Below are 19,920 nucleotides of genomic sequence, written 5' to 3' on the forward strand. Positions count from 1 at the left end.
ATAGCTAAAAGTTATTACTGTGGTTGTATCCTCATGAATGGTTCAACTTTCATTTACGACTGCCGTTATTTGGTTTTTGGCTATTTTAAATTGGGCTAAATATATTTTTTAAATTAGCCAGTCCGGTTTAATCCCACGGTGAGGTCGGGAATGAAATTCTTTAGCAGATGATATGGAGTATATGGCAGGGTGGAGAGTGTTTTGGAGGGAGTGGACTTGACCGTTCTCGTCCTCCGCGCTCACATCATGATGTGTTGGAACCTTTTGTGCGGGGGCGCGGCTGTCGTGAGCGCGCTTTGTTGGGGGATGAGCGGCAGCTGTTAGTGAATTAAAAGTAGATCCAAAACATTAGCATTTTTATGAAGTAACCGCTAAGACACCCAACTGGCAGCTTTATTCTTCTTCTGTTTTTTATTTATTTATTTTTTTTTTAACTGTGTCGTGAATCGTAATTCTTGTTCTACCGGAGAAACAGAGACCCACTGGTGACAGGACACCCAGCGTTTAAAAATAAAACTTTTGGAAACAAGAAGAATAGGTGGGTGTATCGATGAGTCACAATCACGGGGAAATCCTTGTCATACCCTCCGTCCAAAGTCATAACAAAAACTACACACCAGTCTCTCTCTCTCCCACACACACACACACACACACACACACACTGAGGACCGAGCAGCCAGTCCTACCAGTCCAAAGCCACCACCGAAGATCGTCTAATTGAAAGATGACTATCGGGAAAGTATAAGGGTGTGACAGGCAAATCTGGGCAGCAGCTGCCGCATGGATGGCTCTGCTAATTAAGAATAAGGAAATGGGTATTGTTACGACACAACTCCAAGTCTCGTCATTTTATGATTCACTGCAGGCTTGTTTGGATGATGCATATGTGAAACCACTCAGTCAGTTTCAGCCAGTATTGGTTTTTAGAAAACCTCAACACTGTTCATGAATGCTGATTAATGGGGAAATGTTCTTTTAAGAATGAAGTTGTTTTAAACAGAGATGTTTCCAGAGGTGGGCATGGGTGGCAGCAGCCCCCTTAAAGATTTTGTATATAACCACAACCCTAGCCACGCAAATATTTTACATTGTTATTACATAGTCAACACCATTTATTTAAAACCTTTAATTATTCTATGGATAAAAGTCAAATCTATTATGATAAAGCTAAAGCTACCTAGCATCATATAATTACTTAAAACTAGCTCACATCACAGTAATAAGTTTAATAAACAAAATAGTAATTATAATAATGAATCTGCAAATTATATTCTAGTAATATGATCTAATGCATGTGATTCGAGAGGGTCACTCGACACTGGCAGATTATAAGGGCAAATATAAAATGAAGGCAGTAGCACATACAGCAAACTAATAGTACTGCAGTTGTTTAATCCATAGTTGTTTATTCATTGCCGAGACAACGTTGTTGTGAAAATTAAATGTTTCTGTTGTGAGTAAAAATAGTTCCAGACTGAGGGGCCAGACATTTTTGACGTCAACACTGTTGTTGTCATGTATCTTGGGCCAGAGTTAAATTGCAGTGATGCTCACATGAAATGAGTTCTTTTCCTGTCAGGAAGTTGACGAGATGTTTTTTGTTTTGTTTGTTTTTTCAGTTTTATAATGAGAATCATCTTAAATTACCCTTGGCTGATTGTGTTCAGTGGATCTGGATGGAAGAGGGGGGTACACTGGTCAGCACTGTTGACTCACAGCAAGGAGGTCCTGGGTTTGAATCCTCTGTGGAGTTTACCTTTGTCTACACAGGTTATCTCAGGGTACTCCGGCTTCAGTGCAACATTTAAAGGCATTCATGGGGTTTAGTTAATTGGAGAATATAAATTTGCCTTAAGTGTCAGTATGAATGGTTCTCTGTGTTTAGCCTACAATAGACGGCATCCCATCCTGGGAAGGCCGTCTATTGTAGGATGGATGGATCTCAAACAAAATGTTATGGCCTACAAATTCAAGCCAGGGGCTATAGCTTAGTTTGGGGTTAGCTTTTACTGAAAGATTATCACTAACTTTTTTTTTAACATATTTAAAATAACAATTGCTAGCTAATGCTAATTTAAAACATAATGTGAAAACTTACACAGATACAAGAGGTTTAGGCAGGTTAATTGGATTTTCACACACTTCTCTTCAAAAATCTCCTCTATATAAATGGGATCAACAAAATATTTTTTAAAACAATTTAAAACTATGTATTGTATCGTTATCGCTTCTAAGAAATCAAAGACAATTTTAGGTGCATAATTAGACAAAAAATCGTTGCCTCCATGCAGATCCGCTTTGGGCTGTAGAACAGCGAGTCTGAATAATGATGAACTCCAAAAAGATCCTTTGGAAATGCAGCAAAGTGAGAGGTCTTTCCTTTTTCCTTGCTGCCTCCCTCACAAGTCGACCGTTTCACTGCAGATAACAGGCTCTTGTGTAACCCGCCCCCTTCTCTTTTTTTCCTAGCACCTATTGGACGACTCCCTTCATCTTCCTTTTATCTTATTGGACAGGCGGACCAGGCAATGAGCTCATATTGGTTAAAAATAGTCGGGCCCGTGAGTGGCTAAAAATAGAGCGGTATATAAAGCCGGCAGTTGAGCCGCGTTGTACGCTAGTCTTCCCCGGCTGTTAGGCGAAAGGGAAGGGATGGAGGGGGAGAGTGGGAAAGACTGACTGAAAGAAAGAAAGAAAGAAAGACGGGAGGGGAAGGAGCCACACAGCAAAAGAAAGAAAGCAGCATCGGCACCCTCCCCTTCAGCTCATTCCTCTACAAGTGTTGCGCTAGAGACAGCGCGTCTTATGTCTTACATGCCACCAGTTTTGGGTGGAGTAGGCAGTGACGAACTTCCTTCCTTCCTCTTCAACTTCGTGGGTTTCGCTCTAAATGCGTCTCTAGAGAGCCCCAGTCCATTTCCATGCCTAGCCAGCAGAGATCTCACAGTTGAGGAGGTGCTTTTTATTAAGTCGGGAATACCCTTAATATGTCTTAAGTGTCTGTCTGTATAGTCATAGCTGGTGTAGCTGTGACTACAACAAACTACAGTGGTTCTAACAATGTTGCTTCTTGTGTGTCTGTGTTGTGTTTGCCACTTTGCAAGTGTAACAGCATTTTAATACTGTTATTGCAAACTTTACTGAGACTGAGGCTGTGCCCGTTTAGTGACAAACAGGAAACAGATGAGATCATGAGGGCAGAGTCGGTAAAATAAGAATAGAGTACAACACAGCTTATTGTTTCTGGATGAGGCCCTCTCTTACAAGAAGGTCTGCAGTCACGGAGGTCGGTCCTTTGCAGTCTGGCAGGCTTAAGTTGACGTGGTTCCTCTCACATCCGCCCACTGTGGCTTTTGTAGTTTACTGTTGACGACCTCCTACCTGTATACTAGAGGCATATTTTCTATATCATTTAATTTGTCGCCCTCCAACCATACCACACAATTCTCCCATATATGCTTGGTACTGAGAAAAAATCTTAAAGTACCTCTCATTTTCTTATGTTTTGGAAATGGGAAACAGGTGCAGAGATTTATGGAAATGTGCATGTAAATACAGTAAATAAGGCAAAAATAGAGTTTGCACAACTCCAATATCAAAATCACCTTTATTTTTGAACACAGCCTGAACTCTTAGTCAAGCTTTCTTTTATTTCTTTTAAATAGTGCAGGACATTCAAAGCTCTTCTTTGGATGTTGGCTGCCTTTTGTTCTGTTCTGTCAAGATGATCCCACACTGCTTCAATCATGTTGAGATCTGGGCTCTGAGGAGGCCAATCCATGACTGATTGTGCTCCACTGGGTGTTTTACTGCATTGGCAGTATGTTTGAGATTATTCTTGTGCTGAAAAATGAAGATGTGGCCAATCAGACGCATTCTAGATAGTTTTTCATGGTGGGTCAAAGTCTACTTCCATCAGTTTTCTACAAGCACCCCAAACTTACTGGCTAAAATGCAGCACCAAACCATTAAAGAGCCTCCAGTGTGTTTTACAGATGGCTGTAGACACTCACTGTTGTACCTCTCTGCTGACTTCCTCGTTATATACTGATGACAATTTGAACCACAAATGTGTACTTTGGATTCATCACTCTATTAGACCTGTTCCTGCTGATTTTCAGTCAAGTTCTTAATGTGTAACTTGTAATACATCAGCCTTTTCTCCCTGTTTTCCTTCATTAAGAATGGTTTCCTGATAGCCAACCTTCCACTGAGCCAAGTTTTTGGCTAATAGCTCATTGTTTGTGCAAGAAAACTTGTCTAAAGAAAAGCTTTGGAAGACCTTCTGAAAACTATAACTCAGAAAACTCAGAACTATAGGTCGAGACCACTTTAGAAAATGACAAGAAAGTCAGGCTGCTTGGAAACAAAATAATAAAGAGACGATGGTGCCTCAAGATTTTTGCACAGCATTGTTTTTTTTTTTTTAAATAATAAAGCAGCCGGAGTTTCTGATATCCCCTCCTTTTGAAATGTCATTTTTTCACAGCCTTTTTCATCAGGCCTGGCATTATTATGCTACTTCTGTGAATATTAAATGAATGCTTAATTTCTGTTCCTGTGTCCTCTTGCACTCTAATGCCCGTGGCGATCATTACTCTCCAAATCATGATTTCTGTGTTCACATCAAAGTGTCTGGCAGCACAAGAAAGGAACTGACGCAGGCAGATTTTATTTTTAACCAGTATTTAGTCCACGCCGTTTGACTGCTTACATGTGCTACACAGAGGTATTTTTTTCTTTAAGTTACACAAAGGCGTATGTAGGCTCAGCTCCATGCGAGTACCATCTTGCTCATACGTTTAATCCATTTTATTCCTGGATTTCCACTCCTCCACGCTGCATTACACAACCACTGCTGGACACCGAGTGGCACCACACTCCGCACACACTCGCAGATTCTCGATTACTTGCCCCACAACATCCAGCACCGTCCCACGCAGGCTGAAATTGCCTCACCTCAGCATCCCACACACTCTCTGCAGCGCAGGAACATCATCTTTGAGTGGTATGGTGTTACTTTCTGCTCCCCAGGCAGCAGTCGTCCTAACGACTGGTTATTTATCAAGGTCGTAATCAAACTTCAGCGAGAATCAGCTTTTTATTTAATCTAAGCTCATTCTGACGTTTAAAGGTGCAGTGGGAATGCAATTTCATATTTTCATCCTGAGTTGAGACTTCTCAGTCTGAACTGATCTCAGACCACAAAGTATAAAATAATGACCACGTTCTGTAGCACAAATTAAGTGTGGATGACTTTAAGATTAAGAGCATGACTGAAGCTTCCTGTGAGAGACTAAATCCTAAACCCTGATCACCTGAGCTGTATTGTGCAACTCATTTAGATTGTTTAGTGCATCCCCCACATAACATTAAGTTAGTTTCTGGCTGCAGCAACCTTGAGTTGAGTCCTTGCTTCATGTTACTTTTTTTTTTTTTTCCTGAAATGTACCTCTCGAGTAAAGGCTTAAAAAGGAAAAAAGAAAGAAAGAATTGGTTCCTTTTAAAATGCTCTATTGCATCTCAAGTCGTTTCACTTCCCCTCAGCTGCTGTCTGGATTTTTCTCTAGATTTCCCGTGCTAGTTTTACTGTCATGTATTCAGACATAGTATTGTAATCTTAAGACATAAAGGCACCAGTACATTAAACACTAAACCATCAATCCATTTATATTACATGTTTATTGACTGAGCCAAAGTGCTCTTCCCCAACCTGGAGACGATAATGAATAGGAGTTGTGTGTTATAGAAAGTAATTTATTACACAAACCAAAGCTAGTTTACAAATAGTTTCCAGTCATGTGCGTGTGTATAGCCTAGTATGAACAAACCCACATCTTTTTTCCTATTTTTTTTAATATATTTACAGACTTTGATTACAGCTTGTTTTTTCCTGTTCCTTTGTTTAAATCACTACTTCAGCATCCAAAATAAGGACTTAAAAATACAATAAAAACTAGAAATAAAAATGATTTGTACATGAGAATAAAGTTTGCTTTCCTTTTTTTGTCTTTTCAGCTAACAGTGTGTTCAAAAACAAACAAACAGAAAAAAAAAAAAAGCCAGCACTAATTGTCCTAGCGATGCTCTAGACAGGCAGCCGAGAGGCCAGCCTTTCTCCTGACTGCCCAACAACAGCATTTGGCGGGATGATTGATTGGTTATTAAAACCAACTGTAAATCATCAGAAAGATTCAGGTAAAGCACAGAGAAGGAAAAAACAAAAACCTAAAGCAACATAAGTATTCCCTAGTCTTCCACCTCATTTTTTTTTTTTTTTTTTAAAATACTGATAGACAACATATGTTTATGACATTTTTTTTTAAAGAAGTTGGAAATAAAGTATAAAAACAAACACCACGAGACTGGTTTCTAGAACAGGCTCCTCCCTGTAGACCAGGAAGAAGAACAGGAGGGTGCAACACTTTCACAGAAGAGAGCCAGAATGTGTTAGCAAAATGCACAGTAAAGTCAGGAAAGGCTGGTGACTAACCAATCCTCAGACTGGCCATGCCTACATTTTCTTTTTTCTTTATTAAAAAAAACAAAAACAAAACAAAAACTATATTAGCAGCAGGTGGTTATTTCTTTGACGTGGCTCACCTGCATGTTATACGAAATCCACCTGGCTGACCAACCTGACAATTCTGGCATTTCTATGCACTGTTCTGGGATAAAAAGGTCATGTCACTTTGTTGTTTGTCTCTCTTTAACCATTAAAGCAGATGGGAGTTACTAACAGGCAACCTGTAAAAGGGATGGTAAATCCCAGGCATCCGTTCCCTCCCCCCCCTCAAAAATTTACCTGATCCGCTTAATGTACACATGACCCTTCTATATGCCTACACAAGCACACACACGTAATATTCATAGTCATTCATCCCAAATAAGGAAATCAGTGGTGTGCATGTAAACATTACTCTCCTCTCCTCGTTCTTTGTCCTGGTCTAAAACCAGAGGAGGATGAGCACCAGTGGCCAGCTGTGGAACAGGAAGGGATGGGAGCAGAGCCATGGCAGTTTGCTCAGGTGGGTCTACGCAACACAGGAAGCTACCTTTGTCTTCCAATGGGACCACAATTCACCCGCCACTTCCACTGATTCAGTCTGAAGAACTTAAATGTTAAAGAACCCTCAGATGTGAACTAAAGTAGACAAACCAGCTGCAGTTAAGACTCCAGCATGTTTATGCTCATCTTGCCTGGCCACCAAAGGCACACTGCTGCTAACCTGGAAATAACTGAACCTGGCTGTGTTTTCTAAAACACTAAGATCATCTGAAGCAAGCAGATTGTGATAAGATACACTTCAGATCTCATTTAAAACAAGCAGCTAGCCTCAAATAACAACAGCACTCAATGTCAGGTGTCTGCAACAGATTATCCAGTAAGAGTAGAGGCTAAATGTGTTTGTCACAGAGTCTATAAACAGAGGATTAACTATAAAGAGAAACTAAATGGCATGTGAGCATGCTCCATGCCTCTCCAATAACACAACCCACCTGACAGCATGTGACTACTAGTTTAATCCTATCAATAAGATGTTTTTCTTCCATCGGATTGAAGTGCTAGCTAATACACCTCAAATTTGTTTCAAGCACCATTCTGAGGAGCAATTTATTTAACTGGCGATTTGTCTCCTATTGAGGGCTGTTTTAACTGACCTACAGCATATAACGAGTAAGATAAAAGTGCAAAACTAGGAAGTGATGCCCTGGCTTCCCTGTCTTATCGTGGCCACTTCAGAACTTCATACATCCCATCCCTCCATCTTCCAAACTTCACACCATCTTAGCCCTAATTCCAGGCATGAGCACCTGGGGATGAAGTCCACTGGTGGCCTTTTACAGTGGTACTCATTTACTGTGCTGTCCGTTTCTCCCTTCCGTCTGTCTGGTCATCCATTCAGGAAACTTGAAAAATTTTGTTATTGTCCCCAACTCCCTGTAATTCATGAGCAACTTTATCAGGGTTGCCAGTTGCCAGCTAGATTTTACGAAGGACTCGATCTTAAGGATCTTTATCAGTGTAAGTGGCTTGTTGAAAAGTAACTGTTCCAGCGTTTGGCTGGTCGCTGGTGTAAATTTCCCACCCAGATGGTAAACCCACAGGTAAAGAGCCCAATGGTTTACAGCGGTAGTCGTTTACCATCTCCCTTCCCTTCGTCTCCCCACCTGTACTTTGCCATCAAATCCTTTCAAACCCAAGTCCCAGGGTAAATTCAGTCCAACAAACAGCCAGGTTACAGCGGTAGTCATTTACTGCACTCTTTTCTTCCTCCCCCTCCCTCCCTCCCTCCCATCTTGTAATCCCTCTGTCCCTCCCAAGCCCTATCCCCAGGTATAGTAACCCAGGATGAAAACAGTCCAAATATGACGGCCAATTTACAGTAGCACACATTTATTGCTCTTTTTTCCACGACGGGCCTGCAGTGCTGCCCTGGTGGCCATCTCAAACACCTCCCGCACGCCGTCCTTGGTCTTAGCAGAGCACTCCATGTAGCCAAATGCTGCAATCCGCCCCGCCATGTCTCGGCCCTCTTCTGATTTCACTGGCTCCTATTAGCCGAGAAAAACAAAGTGGTAGTTTAGGAACACACATATTCTAGATAAGTGTTTAATCTCAAACAGCTTTTGCTATAGTGACTGGCAGAAACACGGCACCACTAATTCAAGATCTAAAAATCAGAAGAACACTTAAGATTCACTCTCATTTAGTTCAGAACAAACATGTTAATTCAAACTAGGTAAAAAGTCAGGCACCTGTTTCATCTTGGCCAGCTCTCTGCGTGTGTGCTCGTCATTACGCAGATCTTTCTTGTTTCCGACCAGAATGATGGGAACGTTTGGACAGAAGTGTTTGACCTCCGGGGTCCACTTCTCTGGAATGTTTTCTGTAATGGACAAAGACCAGAGACGGGAGGCATAAACAAACAAATAATTAAATTGTTTAAGTGTTATAACTGTCAGACAAAACTTTAATTGAGAGCCCTTTATGCCTGAGGTGACCCTTCTTTTTTTTTTTTTTTTTGCTTTAAGACATTCTCCAGTGATGATGTGTCCATCCCTGCCCTGTTCCAGTGGACTTGTTTATCTTTTTGTAGCCCTCTGTGTCTCACTTAAAGGAGAAACAAAGTACTATTTACCATTTAATCCCATTTTTTCATAGGATAAGTGGGCACCACAAACCATCATTGCATTCTTTGCAAAAACAAAGCAGTTTGATGTCACAGCAGCTGCATTTACATTTAAATGTGTTAGCGGAGTAAAATTGGAGGATGTCAGCGTTCTGATTAGTCTTTAAAATTTAAGCTTATGCAGACATAATTAAATTAGGTTTCTGAAAAGAAGAAAGAGCTCTGCTTTTATCTCCACTGAGTATCAAATGTTATCTTACTTGGTCAGCAAAAAATGTTGCTTTGAAGATATATGACAATCTTTCGTGCAAGACTTTGTTTTATTACAACTATAATGTCCTTTCATTGAATCTTATTTAATTATTCTCTGGCAGTTTAATTTTCTGCTGCTTTTATCACTTTTATGTACAGCCATTTCCATGTGATCATGGAAGTGCTGTTAATAATCATCATGAGGAAAAAAGATACGACTTTATGTTTAACAGCAGGAGTGGATGACACTACATAACAAACGAGTTGTTACTCTGCGTGCACACAAATGTAAGTAGTTCCTCTGCAAAGTGCACAATCAAAACAGTCCAGAAATATCTGCTAATGAAATCAGAAATGTGGCAAACACAAAAGAGACAATTGGTTTTATTTATGTCATGAATGTATGTAACTGCGAGAATGTGTTTGCTTTGTACACACCCAAGCTGTCAGGGCTGTCTATGGAGAAACACATGAGGATGACGTCAGTGTCTGGATAGGAGAGAGGTCTCAGTCTGTCATAGTCCTCCTGACCTGCTGTGTCCCAAAGAGCCAACTCCACCTGACCAACATTGAGAAAAGAGAAGGCAAAGAAGGACAAAAGATGAGATTTGATGAAAGGAGAACAAGGAAAAATTTTAAAAAAGGATCAAAAGGGATGGAAAAATGTGTAATTTTCATCTTGATCAGCATAAATTTTACACTGAAGACAGCAAAGAAGGTGAGAAATACCTGCAGCAGACAGTCCTGACAACAAAGGCTTTTTTGCAACCATAAACTGGCAAGGATTACTAACATAATCACTAATTATAATTTGAAAAAGACCTGAAAGAGTGATGATCTATGATATGGAAATGATAAATAATTTTTTCCCCAGCTGTTGCCATTCGATAGTTCAAATATTCTCTCCACAACCTCTTGAATACCCAGTTTGAAAGCCATATAAAGCATTACATTATTAGCCAGACATAAGAGAACATCCACAAGCTGCCTAAAATCAATCACATTCAAAGAGCAATTTTAGTTTAAATTAATATTTCTGCAAAGCCTTGGTACATGTAATGCCAAATTTGTAAGAGGTAGGGGAAAAAATACCAACAATGTGCTCACATAAATTGTGCTCTTGTTCATTCTGCACGTGCCATTTAATTTCAGAGACAATACAAAACATGACAGTGACATAACATCTTCTCTATACAGAATGCAAATCTAAATGGTAAAAGAAGGCATTTGGAAATGTGTCACACTTCAAGAAGCATGAATCCTTTGCAGCAGCACAGGAGGTTAGAAATCAGACAGCCAATAAAGACTTCCCGTCCCAGAATCCTATTAACCCACAAAGAGGTCAGGACTCAAGAGTTTGTGACTGATGAGGCTGGCTGCCGCAGTTATCTGGGAAGAACTAACTCCACCCACACAGGATATGTGTGGAGTGCTAAATAATCAAATCCACTGAACTCCAGAGCAGAGTGTCCTACTATATTTTATATAATCCTCACTTAGTGCAAACACACAAGCTACAAACACTTTGTAAAACATGATGACCAAGCTCGAAAAGAAACCAGACTTAGCAGATGACTGCTGTTGTGTGAAGGAAGATGTGAAAATGGAACAGTACATTTTTTCAACACTTGCTCACTTGGCCCTGAAGGTAGAATTAAAGCACTGAGCATGATTAAGCACCCAGGAAATGAGTCCCAGCACAAAAACCAGTGCAGATAGTAAGGAAGGGAAAGATGTGCTGTGACATTTAGAAGACCCAAGACTGAGTCACCTACTTTAGTAAAACTAAATACAGTAATATATTTAGTAAAAAAAAAAATTATATAATTTTTTTTTTTTAAATTGAGGTAAGAATCTTTAAATGGCATTTGTTCACAGAGTAAAACAGTCACTTATGCAGATGGGTCAACAGGTCTAAAGCATCTACCCCAAAGCACCACCCTTACATGACATTAAGTATCAGTAGGCAGTGTAGTAGTTCGAATCCCTGCAGTTGTCTCACCTGTTTGCTGTCCACCTCTATGTCAGCAACGTAGTTCTCAAACACAGTGGGGACATAGACTTCAGGGAACTGATCTTTGCTGAAGACAATTAGAAGGCAAGTCTTCCCGCACGCTCCATCCCCCACTATTACCAGCTTCTTACGGATGGCTGCCATCCCTGGTGGAATACAAAAAGGAACATTTTAATCAGGGAACCACAGGAAAAGCGTTGCATGAAGTATATGTATAGCATGGCATTACAGCAGAGCATCAAAAAGGCACTGACTGGGAGAATTACTCTCCTGGTCACAATAAAATTTGTGCTACTCAGGTTTTGTTTGACTGCCCATTTCGAGCATGAGAACAGAGGAAAATGTGAAAGTTGAGTCACATTTGTGCCACATAGAAGGGTAGTGTTGCAAGGTGCACCTGAACTATGCAACACTACACTTAACACCTTTAAACCACATAGCTGAAAAGCAACTCTGTCTCAGAAGCCCCCTAGAGTTGTAAAATGATTAATGAAATCAGAAAATAATCAGAAATATATTGGTATCACTATTCAAACTGATTTGAAAACAGGGTATACTTGATAAAAATGGCAAAGAAAAGAGCAGGAATCATTTTGTATTGGGGTAAAGTTAAACTTCCTGCAGGCTACTACATATAGTTTGTTAAAAACTAAAAGGTTAATTACGTTGTTCATATTCTCGATGTAAAATTGAGTAAATAACTGTAACCCACTTTCATTAATAATCCAATGTCTTGTGCGTGTAACTTAAGAATACGTGTAGTGTTTACACTGTCTCCTGTTCTTCTAACTGCACTGCACGTTTTCTGCACTACCTATACACAACATCACAAAGGTGATGCGTGGTGCACAAAGATGCGAGCTACTAGGAAGTTCTGAGTCAAGGTTCCAGTAATTCATTATTGTAAATGACCCAACAAGCGCACCAGTGTGGGTGTGAGATGAACTTGCCCAACAGAGTTAAGGGAAGTTAGTGCAAATGAGCGACATGCAGTCTTGTGTCACTGGTTTGCAGCAGCTAGGATCAGTCCATGTTGGGAAATTGCATTCAGCTGAATGTTAAAGACACGAAATGAGTGCCAGTGTTTTGGATTTTCTGCTGAACCTCCACAGATATTTTACAATTATTTAATATGTACTGCTGTTTAAACTATGGAAAATGACTATAATCTCAGCCACATTTAAAAAGAAAAAAAATCTGAGACACTAAACAGGACAAAAGAAGGTGACTTGTCTTCATTTGAATACGAAATGTGTTTTAAATGCTAGCGTTGTTCAGCTGGACACACTGAAACACTCTCTTTATTCATTGAGCACACATCAAACATAGCTCATTTGTCATGGTGGCCCTGCTGCTTAGACTTTCACACCAACACAGTACATATACTGTGTACTTGCTAACAGCACAAGGACAACAGGACCTCACATAGCAGGGCTAATAAATCACATCCCTGAATGGATATTTCCTCCTTGGTTTGAGAAGGCATAGCAGTGTGGAGTGCCAATCATCATTCTCTACCCTGCTATCTCCATCATAGTGAGTCAGGTGGAGGCGTGGTAGAGAGCAAACTGCTTGACACCTCTCCTGTTGTCTTTCAATCCGTCAGCTAAGATGTGGTGTTAATCTGCTGCAGTTCTGGAGATGTATCTTTGTTTAACTGGCCCCTTTAATCTGCTAGGGTACCAGAGTTTTATTGATGTACCATAGTTTAATAAAACCCCAGCTGCATGAAAATAAAAATTAGTTAACATACCATTATATTTGTGTGTGTGTCCATATAGTAATTTGCATGCAACTGAAATTCTCAAATACATGTGCCTACAGTCTTTAGTTTCTGGCAACAAAAATAAGTAAATTTCTGATGAAAAGGCAGCATTTTCCTAAAGCACAGCACATCTGGACAAAGGGCTTACTTCCACCACTAAGAGGTTTTCCACAGAACACATTCATCAACCACCAGTTAAATTCATACATGCTAGAGTTCCTGTCACTCGCTGGCTATGCTGCTCTTCCCTGTGGGCTTCACTCTCATTTTTTAAAATTTGCTTGCCGAGCAGAGCAACTGTAACAGAGCTGTTAATGCTCTGGCCAGGACTGGCTTGTATTGCGCTCAGGAACAAATTGCGTTGTCTTCATCTTATGCCCGCTGCTCTGCTCAGTTAGCCCCTTCCCATAGAAATTAAGAAACAGAGGATGAAGCAAGTGAACATAAATTAGTTAATAATTATGTTACATATTTTTCTTTTCAATTTCAGTCCCACCAGTTATCAACTAGTGGGACTGAAATTCCCACTAGCTGAAATTCCTAAATTCCTAGTGGGACTGAAATTCCTAACAGCATGGAAAGCATCTTATAAATGGTAGATGAATTGTCTAAGTAGGACATCGGCGTCCAAAAAAAAAAAAAAAAAAAAAAAAAAAAATCAGACCACCCCCACCATGACTTGAGGATAAAAAGAAAAGACAAGAATTGGGGCAGCTGTAGCCTAGAGGTGGGTATACAGTCAATTTGTCCACTAGGTAAAAATGAGTATCTGTGACCTCCTTTTGATGAATGTTGGTTATGCGTCTATGACCAAATCATTAAACGTACCAACCATGCTTAATAGCTAGCAGGGGTCTCCGCAGTAGAAATGATATAAAGCTGGTTTTAGGCATTAATTTCAGTAAATACAGTTATCAAAATGTAAGTATGACCTAGTACAGAAGTGCTGTCAAAAGATTAATATAGGTTGATTATTAGTTCTTAGGGTGAGAGTATGGCAATAATGATGGCCAAAGTACAAAAACTACACAACAATGTTGTCCATCCCACACATGATTGAAAGCTACAAAGCGTGTTTATAGATTCTGGAGCTGTGAGCATGCTAGGATCTATGACGTAATGTTGTCATCAGACAATGACTGTGACGCTCTGTGCAAGTTTCCACATACCTGCCAATTTTTTTAGGACGTGGAGATTGTAATGTAAAATCTCCGGACCAATGCATCAAGTAAACGTGCACCTTTCAAGAGGGCATCATTGAATAATGACTAAGTGCCCTTAGTGTCTCTAGATGTACATTTAAACGACAGGATAATTGCTAGTTAAGCATTCCTTTTCTAAAATCCAGATGTACTCAATGAAAAAATTAAACTTGAGCATTGTCTACCTGTTTGCAACAAACAGAATGTGAAATGAAGATTTCCACACATCATCATCGGCTGTTAAAATTTAGGCAGCCCAGATTTCATAGCCCTTCTAAATTTAAACATGTTTGCCAATTAACAGGAGTGACGTAACAAGTCCTTTTCAAAAACACCACATTCTCAGACATCAACATCATGGTGATAACGCAGATAGTGGGCAAGCGGACCGTCACTAAAGATAGTATATTGTTCGAGTTTAGCAAAACATGGCTGGTTATACAAGCTGTGTTGTATGCTGGATGAGCAGCAAACCAAGGTAACATGTTACTTCACTTGTCATTCATAATCTTGTAGATAGTAAGGACTAGGCTACACGTGCACCCCATTAGCATGGTAGTCAGCAAGAGTCTATTAGATTAACTCAAATGAGAGAGACGTTGACAACCAACAGGATCAACTTACAGTGAAGAGTACACAGAGAAGCAGAGAGCAACAAATGACAACTGGTTAATATACACTTAGCCAGCAGTTTTTTGTTAGTTTGTTAAAATATTATATAAAAAATCAAGTAGGCATTTCTGGTTACTTATGAAAAGCAATCCTGTTTAGATACACAACTACTTTCAAACACAAAACACTTCCATAATGCTTTCACATGTCATTCAAGTGTGAAGTGAAATGCTATTCTGTCAGCATTTTCACTTTGTATGACACAGCCTTAAACATTACTGTGCACCTGATGATTCATTATCTTGTCTGCTAGAAAGAAAAAAACAAAAACAAAAAGACAAGAAACCTTTAGAAAGTGCCACGGTGGCATCGATAAGGTGTGTATGCTTGGCGAGGAAAAACCCCACTCCTGGGTGGGAAATTACCCCCACTTAAGGCTGGTTAACTGACTGCTGGCTGATAAATATTTCAATTTCTGACAGATACTTGTCACAAGCTTCTTCTGTGACCTAACATGTATGTGCTGTACATATTTATAATAAATTGCAGCCCAAAGAAATGCAATTTATTATCAATATGTACAGCACATACATAATGGAAAAATGCAGTATAAAATATCCCCTTTAAAACTGCTTGGTAATGTATGCGCTATTAGTTTGCTAAAGCACTACAGACTTGAAAACATGTCATAGATCTTCAGCTAATAAAATGACTAGGCTGCTCACAAGGGCTGTATTCAAGAAGAGAAATATTTGCATTTCAGCGATTTTTCCCCTAACATAACCTGTACTTAATGTAGGCAGTAGTCACCTGTTGTAAGCAGTTTGGCTAGAGATACACGGTGTATGAATTTACTTTGGAACTCAGGTCATTACATGTCAAAGTAACAAAGACGAGCTTGTTATACTAGCTACCTTTGGTCAAGACAGCCCTTTAAATTATGACCTTACAGTATTTGCTCATCGAGTTAGCTATCTGGCCATGTCCCCTGTGATCTAGGGATTCTGTCTGTGTGAAAGATTGAATTGAAAACAGCTTCTTCACACTGGTCAAACCCATGGTTTTTTGACTGGATGCCATCTCAGCCTACCAAGTACAATGTTGCTGAACTTGATTCAACATGGTGTGTACTCCAGTTTGTCCCTGCTGGTTTGCTAAAAGTGGCTAGACAGCCATCTGTAAATATCAGACCATTGTCAGTGTAAACAGTGCAGATGAATCTGTACGTCACGGTTTCGGTTTTGCCCTGTATGCGATCAGATGATAATTCATTTATTTTAAGGGTGTAGCATTTCTTTAAACCCACGGTTCAGTTCATCTTTCATTTTTCAGGCAGGTACGAATCTAGAGGAAATAACTATTTATGCCACAGTTTTTGATCATTTGATCATAAACAAAATAAAATAAATCCAATTTTTCTTTTGAATTTTCAGTGCATTTCATACTTAAATGAATTTTGCCACACTCAATGTTTTAACAGCACTAGCAGCTCCAGTTGGGTATCACAATACACGAAGATAAAACCACTGTAAGTAACTGGGAGCAATTTTGGTCTCGGTTTTCAAATTTACTTTTAAAGTATGCACATATGTGATGCCCTTTCCAGCCCAGTTTTATAAACAGGAAATGTTTGTTTTTTTACAGCATTGAACAGATTAGCCCTGTAGTGTTATAAACATACAATGAAACACACATACTATAATGTGTACTTTACACAACATTAAATTAAAGGGAACAACATCGTGGGCCTTATTAATACAATACATGTAGTAGAAATGTAGGTTCCTATTACATACTACATTCTGATAACTGTTCATTGATAACTACATCTTACTGAATTACTCCGCAAACTGGAGGCACAGTCATCAATCATCAATTAAAATTAAAAAGAAAACCATAAGTAAAAGCACTACTGTCAAATTTCAAAGGCTCAATCAATTCTTGTTAACAACAATTTCAAAATGCATTTCAGTTCTGAGACTCCAGTTACCATAATCAATACCAGAAGCTTTTATTAGCTTAGGTTAAGCATACCATCAAGTGTATGACACCAGTTGATCTACAGATAAGCACAGCCGATAAAATTACTGTTAAACATTTAATATGCACCATTTTAAAAATGATTATGGTACCAACTGCAATTTAAAGAATAAAATAAAAACAATTACAGTTTCTTTGGTACAAACCTCTGGAGACACTATTATGGATAATAAGGCTGCAGAACAATTACCAATAACCAGCACACAAATTCCAGCCACCCATTCATCACCATCCTACACTTTGGGCTTGTCTTTGTCATCACGCATGTACTGATATATATGCGGTATGGGTAAGAAGTCTTAATCGGTATGAAATTATTTTGACAAAGCTGACCATTTATCTAAATTGGATACTGTTCAAAAGCCATCATCTTCCTCTATTACAGTGGAGAGGATATGAATTTAGTTAACAGCTTCAAGGGCAACAACGCGCAAGTCCTGCAGTAAAACCTTGCTCGTGTATTAGGAGGCAGATTCAGAGTGATAGAACCTTATGAAGGAGTTACCCTGGAGGCTATTCTACATTGAAAAGAATAATGTCAAGAAATAATTACTTTGATTATTAACGTACAGTACTTTAAAACCAATTTAAATGCTATACAAAAAGCTATGCTTTGAGATTGTGGTCACTGACTCCGGCACTAGATTACATGTAACAGTTTCTCATTATTAGTCAAAGAAAAGAAAAAAAGAACAGGAAATACTTCTGTCAACTTGACAATTACATACACTGCTACCATTTCTCCAAGACTGCATTAGATCTTTAGTTTTGATTTTAACTGTGAGAGAACACAAAGTCACACCCATGATACTGTCACATCAACAATAACCATAAAGCATAAATATGATGATGGATCACTTTGGTATCACCAAGCAACACCTATGTGGTGGGTTAGAAAGCTGACTTCTGCTATATATGGTCGTCCACTATAGCCAAGGTACAGAAAAAGTTGTGTCGCCTGTGAGAGCTCGGGAGTGTTAAACCAAACATTTTTTTAACCAGCTAGCCACTGGGTGGGTCACCAGAAAGATGGCGTCATCACAGAGGCAACAGATGGCTAGTGTGTCCGCAGTGGAAGAATGGGTGGGTGGCCAACATCCAAACTACACACCAAGCGAGATCCACACATAACACACGTACGATTTACCAGAGGTAAAACCTTCTCGCCACAAAACGTCTCAAAGAAAACACAACTCTTAAAATGCCCTAATAAGTAGAAATGGTGCGCCCAAGTACAACTGACGCCTTCTAAAGCGTACAAAATGACGAGAAATATGAATTTTAGGTTTTAAAGAAACTGCAACGCTCGTTCACACCGCCCTTCTTATCTTTAACTCGTCACGGGAAAATTATAACCCGCCTAACAGCCATACTAACAGACAGTCAAAAAAGAGACGCCGGAGAACCGCCTGATCAGCCGAGGCAAGTCAGGAAAATCGCCTCATTGTTTGGTTAAGACTCGACAATCTAGACCAATCTTTGCGGTTCCATTTATAAGCCTTGCTAAGTTTGCACAGTTTGTAAACAGTGCCCGGTAGAGCCTGATAATTTTCTTTAGGGGGAGGCAGGGGTCGAAAGACTTTCTACTATAAGCACACACTAGTTTTTTCTTCAGCACAACTGAACAGCAACTGCGGAAGCGGCACTAAAATAGAGGTCGGCTCGGGGAAAGGCTAACTTAGCTACCGTAAGCTAACATCGCTAGCTTTTAGCTTCGCTAGCACGGCCTCGCTCAGCTCCGGGCAACTTTAAAAAAATATTTCCATCACTTTTAAAAATAACAGTGCGAAAGAAACAACATTTCATCATAGTCGGATATCGCAGAAAGTTGTTTACCTTCAGTTTATGTGCCTAGCAGTTGGGTTTTTCAGTGTTTCTCGGACCAAAGTTGTTTTTCCGACCAGCCGACTCGCTCGCTGCTTCCTCCAGTCTAAATCTGATACAATGAATTACTTGACGGGAGCGAGCCGCTAAGGTTTGTAGTTTCTAGCAGAGGGGGAGGGGTGGCGGGCACGAGCCTGAGAGCCACACCTGCGCGGGCACGACTTGGTATGAACACTTGTGGAAATGTGTAATTTCAGGGTACTATGTGAGCCATAAACACAGTCTATTTCACAGGTGGAATTTTTAAAAAAAGACTTTCACTCAGGTTAACATGTGTTTTAAAACAGCGTAAGTGTTTCTATCCAACCAAAAGACTTTTACAAGGGTTTCCAATTACAGGTAATCTAAAATAATCTTACTTAAACCACTACGCAGTTTCCAAAACGACTGACTCCAACATTTCCTTACACCTTAACAGTAACTCGTTTTCCTTAGGTTCCAGCTAATTGTAGCTTTGGGCTAAACAAGTGACAGTGGCCATTACTGTACTGGTCCAGTATAAAATAAATGATGGGGTTATGCCCCTACGGCCGAAAATATTTTAAGAACCGAGTTAATTGAACCCAAGTTATAGCTTTAAGGTCCAATTCTAAACAGTGCCAGAGCCAGAGCCTAACAGGAAAAACGATGTGCTTACTGCCCCACCTGGCGGTCAAATTAAGAAAAAACAAGCCAATTCAGAGGCAGGGAGACGAAATTGTGTAAAATTGTTCCTGTAAATATGAGAAACAAAATAAATATGTTACACTACAGGTTTCCCTCCCCTCTGGCAATATATAATATCTGCCAAATTAATCACACTTTTTACTTTACTAGGAATTAAGAGGTTAAGTATTAGCCAAGTCCTGCTAATAAATACTACTGTGTGATCACCTCTATAAAAGCAAAGGCTTTGGTAGTATTTGTGTTAATGCAATGCCAAGGAGGAAGTGCATCAACAATGATCTTAAAGAAACAACTGTTTCTCCCCTTCATTCTGGTAAGGGTTATTATAAATTCATCATTATACATGAGAAA

General features: G+C 39.6%; 1 protein-coding gene across 1 annotated transcript; it reads right to left on the minus strand.

Annotated features, from left to right (window-relative positions):
* Nucleotides 1–5,663: 5,663 nt before the first annotated feature.
* rhoab (ras homolog gene family, member Ab) lies at nucleotides 5,664–18,978 on the minus strand. The gene is made up of 5 exons (XM_084916748.1): nucleotides 18,856–18,978; nucleotides 11,389–11,546; nucleotides 9,825–9,945; nucleotides 8,761–8,891; nucleotides 5,664–8,556 (listed from the first exon to the last, which is right to left on the minus strand). The coding sequence occupies exons 2-5, from the start codon at nucleotides 11,542–11,544 to the stop codon at nucleotides 8,383–8,385; spliced, it is 582 nt and encodes a 193-aa protein (XP_084772874.1). The 5' UTR covers nucleotides 11,545–11,546; nucleotides 18,856–18,978; the 3' UTR covers nucleotides 5,664–8,382.
* Between the last annotated feature and the right edge of the window lie 942 nt (nucleotides 18,979–19,920).

This window comes from Perissodus microlepis, chromosome 20 (genome assembly GCF_051167445.1).
Source record: "Perissodus microlepis isolate ML-2025 ecotype Zambia chromosome 20, ASM5116744v1, whole genome shotgun sequence".
NCBI lineage: Eukaryota > Metazoa > Chordata > Actinopteri > Cichliformes > Cichlidae > Perissodus > Perissodus microlepis.